The sequence below is a fragment of the Lathyrus oleraceus genome, chromosome 2 (genome assembly GCF_024323335.1).
Source record: "Lathyrus oleraceus cultivar Zhongwan6 chromosome 2, CAAS_Psat_ZW6_1.0, whole genome shotgun sequence".
Classification (NCBI taxonomy): Eukaryota; Viridiplantae; Streptophyta; class Magnoliopsida; order Fabales; family Fabaceae; genus Lathyrus; species Lathyrus oleraceus.
Window position 1 is genome coordinate 135,423,609 of NC_066580.1, and position 4,326 is coordinate 135,427,934.

Genomic DNA, 4,326 nt, shown 5'->3' on the forward strand with positions numbered 1-4,326 from the left:
TAATGAAAAAAATTATCTTAGTAATTATTTAAATTAAAATTGTTTTTTAATATTAAAACTAAATATTGTAAAATAAAATATTATTAAATATGAGGTGAATGTACATTTGCCATGTCATTAAATGAAACTTCCAAATGGAGGGGGCCATGAAAATCCCAAGGGAAGTAAATTTTAAGGACACAAAATTGACTTTTAAAATGGAATTTTTTTTTTAAATATCCAAAAATTTCAAAAAAATTTCAAAAATATCCAATTTTTCAAAATAATTACACAAATGGCCAAAATTGGCCATTTTTTACCCTTAGGCGCCACCCTAGTTGGCGCCTACCCTTAATGGGGAGGGCAAGTCGCCACTAGGGGTGGCGCCTATGCCCAAATCCTTTTTTTTTTTTTTTTTTTTTTTTTTTTTTTTTTAATGTTTTTTTTAATGTTTTTTTTTTTTTTTTTTAATTTTTTTTTATTTATAAATTTATGTTTTTTATTAAGTATATTAATTTATGTTCACACATATATTTTGTCTAAATTTTTTTATTTATATATATATATATATATTAATTTATATATATATATATTAATTTATATATATATATATATATATATATATATATATATATATATTAATATAATTTATAAGTAATTAATATTATTTGTAAATTTTTGGAAAAAAAATTAATTTATATATGTATAAAGATATGATAGACAATATTTTTAAAGATAAAGATAAAGATATAAAGATAATAAACAGAAAATATTTTTATTTAAATAATAAACAAGGCAAATATTACAAAGATATGATTAATCACATATGATGCGGTCCCTTGTACGATCCGCACGGGGGAGGTCTAGTTACTCGCCTAGACGGTTCACGTGGTGGTGGTGCTTCCCTATTACCACCCCTTGCCCTAACGCGCCCCCTTGCCGCTTGCCGTTGTGGTTCGGTCGAAGTCCCTTCAGTGCTGTAGGAAAGACGGGTCCCCTCTGCGCCCTCGAAGCTTTGTCTCGGTGGGACAAACTGACTACTGCTGGGTGCGCCCTCGAATTGTGGTCTTTGGTAGTTTAGGGTTGAATCGGGTTGGCCAAAGTGCAATGTTTGTTGTGGTGTGTAGTAGTCCTGTTGGTAGTCCTCTTGTATACCCGTGTCGGGGCTAGGTGGAGGACTGGAAGAGCTTGGGAAATTGCCGTGTTGGAATTGTTGGGATTGGTGGAAGTAGGGGGATTGATATTGTGGTAGGTGTTGGGACTGTTGATGGTGGTGGGAATGTTGAGTTTGTTGTTGGTAGTCTTCATGGTATTGGGATTGAGTTTGTGGTATGTATTGTTGATTTGGTTGGGGGGTGGACATGTGTTGTGGTTGTTGTTGTTGGTAATATGGTGGTGGTGGTTGTTGTTGGTAATAAGGTGGTGGTGGTTGTTGTTGGTAAAATGGTTGTGGTGGTTGTTGTTGGTAATAAGGTGGTGGTTGTTGTTGTTGGGAATACTGTGGTGGTTGTTGTTGTTGGAAATATGGTTGTTGCATCCGGGGATCGTCCAAATAGAACGGGTCAGACACAATCATTTCTGGATTGGTATTTGCTCTATACCATTCCACATATTCCCTTGTCGGCTTCATTTCGTTGGGCGCCACCGGAAATTGTAGAACATAGTGGGCACGGTCTTTCCACATTTTTCGAAACTCCTTAGCAAATTCCTTCCAATTTTGGGCATACCACTGGTGGCTGACTTTTTTTAGATGCCAAGGTTCCATGGACATTGGGGGGCCTGGGATGTCTTGATGCATTCCGAATTGAAGCTTGACACGGTCACTTTGGTGCATCTCCACAGTGGTGAACCGCATTATGGCCGTTTTTGCTGTCCAAACAGCTGCATCTTCGGGGTTTGGTTGATGTTCCAATCCCAAATATGGCCTCCAAATAAACTGCAAAGAAAAAAGTAAATATGTTATTTATCGATAATGCATGACATTAATAAATCAGTTAGAAGTTGAGTGATTTAGTGGTAATACATCCTGTGCTCGGAGACGATCCAACAGTTGACGATAAAATATAATTTTATTTTTGGGGGTAAGACTGTAATCCAGTCCGGTTGTAATGAACCTAAACAAAAAAAGATAAATAATATTAGTTACAAATATTTATAGAATAAATATACAAAATGAAATAAGATCATAAATTTACCTAGTTGCGTAGGGGAAGGAGTAGTCATTAGGATTTTCTGGGGCTAGCCTCGGCAATCTCCACCACCCCCATGTTTGAAGCAAAAAAGAACATCCAGAAAATGTACAGTGCTCATTTTGTGCATTTTTACACAAAGAGCTATATAGGAATGCTAATACTGCAGAACCCCAACTATATGTGCTTATTCTATCAATGTCCCCGAGCAAACTCAAGTACATAAAATTTATGCTATTTCCCGTCCCTTCGGGAAATAGCAAGTTCCCAAACAATAGCATAATGTAAACCCGGGTTTTTATGACTTTTTCTTGTTCGGAGGATTCCTCAGTCAAAGTTATGGAGTCGTGGTACAATTGTAGGCTAGATAATTTAATACCCTGACCCCTTGCTTTGGCAGACCCCTCACCCTCGACCAGATCTACCCCCAACATTTCAACACATATTTGGTTAGGCTGTTGAACATTTCCGGTGACAGGCTTACCATCTATTCTAAGACCTAAAAGCATGTACACGTCCTCTAATGTGACGGTACATTCACCAGTTGGTAGGTGAAAGGTGTGTGTCTCAGGTCTCCAACGTTCACACAGAGCCAAAATGAATTTGGCATCAATGGTGGCATTTACGACATGCATTACATGACCGAAACCCGCACGCTCTATGTAAGGTACGCACCATGGGTCTGGATAAGGCATTGGGTGTGAACGTTGACGAAATTTCTTGGGATCCTTTAAAAACAAACAATATAAAAAATTATTATATTGGACTTTTAAAAAACTAACTACAAACATACGAAAGAGGCAATGTTCAAGAAAAACTTACGAATGAGGCAATGTTTGCCCTAGTTCCTCTGTGTTCTTGGCCCATGGTAAGAAGCGACATGACTGCAATGTAGGAAGAAGCTTGGTGGATGAGAAGTTTCGCCTGAGTTCTCTGAATAAAAGTGTTAGTGGTAGATGAAAACTTGCAAGAATGACCCTGTATTTATACTCTTTTTCAAGTAAACTGAATATGCAAAAATGTGACAAGTGTAAGGCATGCGTGGTAGTGTTGGCATGCATTGGTGGAATCTGATGATGCAGAAACGTGACAAGTGTGAGGCATGCGTGGGAATCTTGCAGAATAGGTGCAGACTACGTGGCAGTGTTGGCATGCATAGGTGCAGACTAGGTGGGAGTTGTCTTGTCTTGGGGAAGACTTGGTGGAATCTGATGATGCAGAAACGTGACAAGTGTGAGGCATGCGTGGGAATCTTGCAGAATAGGTGCAGACTACGTGGCAGTGTTGGCATGCTTAGGTGCAGACTAGGTGGGAGTTGTCTTGTCTTGGGGAAGACTTGGTGGAATCTGATGATGCAAAAATGTGACAAGTGTGAGGCATGCGTGGGAATCTTGCAGAATAGGTGTCACACTGTACAGGTCAGATGAGAAGTTAAGTGTCACAGAGATAGTAGAATCCAATTTTAGCTTTGATATCCCCCAATAATTTATTTAACGGTTGAAATTTGACTTTCAAATATTTATTATTGTGGTGTACGCGTGCACTTTCAAATATTTTTCAAAAAGAAAAACAAATAATTATATTGTAATTAAATTATTTTATGTTTTATTACAACTTTAAATTGAATACTTCATTTAGTTACGCCATACTAATTGGCGTATATGTGTTATAAAAGTAGAAAAAGTCCAAAACACCTGCATGGGATAGATTGGAATGCATTAGTACAGACTAGGTGGGAGTGTTGCATTCAAGGGTGTGACACGTGTAAGGCATGCGTGGGAATCTCTGAGACTTGGTGGTGAAGACTTGATGGGGAACAGGCATGCATGGGAATCTCTGAGACTATGTTCAGGCTAGGTGGATAGGTTGGAATGCATTAGTACAGACTAGGTGGGAGTGTTGCATTCAAGGGTGTGACACGTGTAAGGCATGCAAGGGAATCTCTGAGACTTGGTGGTGAAGACTTGATGGGGAACAGGCATGCATGGGAATCTCTGAGACTATGTTCAGGCTAGGTGGATAGGTTGGAATGCATTAGTACAGACTAGGTGGGAGTGTTGCATTCAAGGGTGTGACACGTGTAAGGCATGCAAGGGAATCTCTGAGACTTGGTGGTGAAGACTTGATGGGGAACAGGCATGCATGGGAATCTCTGAGA

General features: G+C 38.7%; 1 protein-coding gene across 1 annotated transcript; it reads right to left on the reverse strand.

Moving 5' to 3' along the window:
* Window positions 1-735: 735 nt before the first annotated feature.
* Window positions 736-3,072, reverse strand: LOC127121238 (serine/threonine-protein phosphatase 7 long form homolog). Its single transcript, XM_051051799.1, has 3 exons — window positions 2,175-3,072; window positions 2,003-2,093; window positions 736-1,915 (listed from the first exon to the last, which is right to left on the reverse strand). The coding sequence occupies exons 1-3, from the start codon at window positions 2,957-2,959 to the stop codon at window positions 800-802; spliced, it is 1,992 nt and encodes a 663-aa protein (XP_050907756.1). The 5' UTR covers window positions 2,960-3,072; the 3' UTR covers window positions 736-799.
* Window positions 3,073-4,326: the final 1,254 nt, after the last annotated feature.

Bases quoted from the DNA above. Each gene is read 5' to 3' on its own strand.
- LOC127121238 (XM_051051799.1), bottom strand. From the start codon at position 2,959: ATGTTTGTAGTTAGTTTTTTAAAAGTCCAATATAATAATTTTTTATAT. The intron at 2,094-2,174 runs GTAAATTTATGA...TTTTTTGTTTAG, and splicing joins TCCTTCCCCTACGCAACTAG to GTTCATTACAACCGGACTGG. The intron at 1,916-2,002 runs GTATTACCACTA...TTTTCTTTGCAG, and splicing joins ATCGTCTCCGAGCACAGGAT to TTTATTTGGAGGCCATATTT.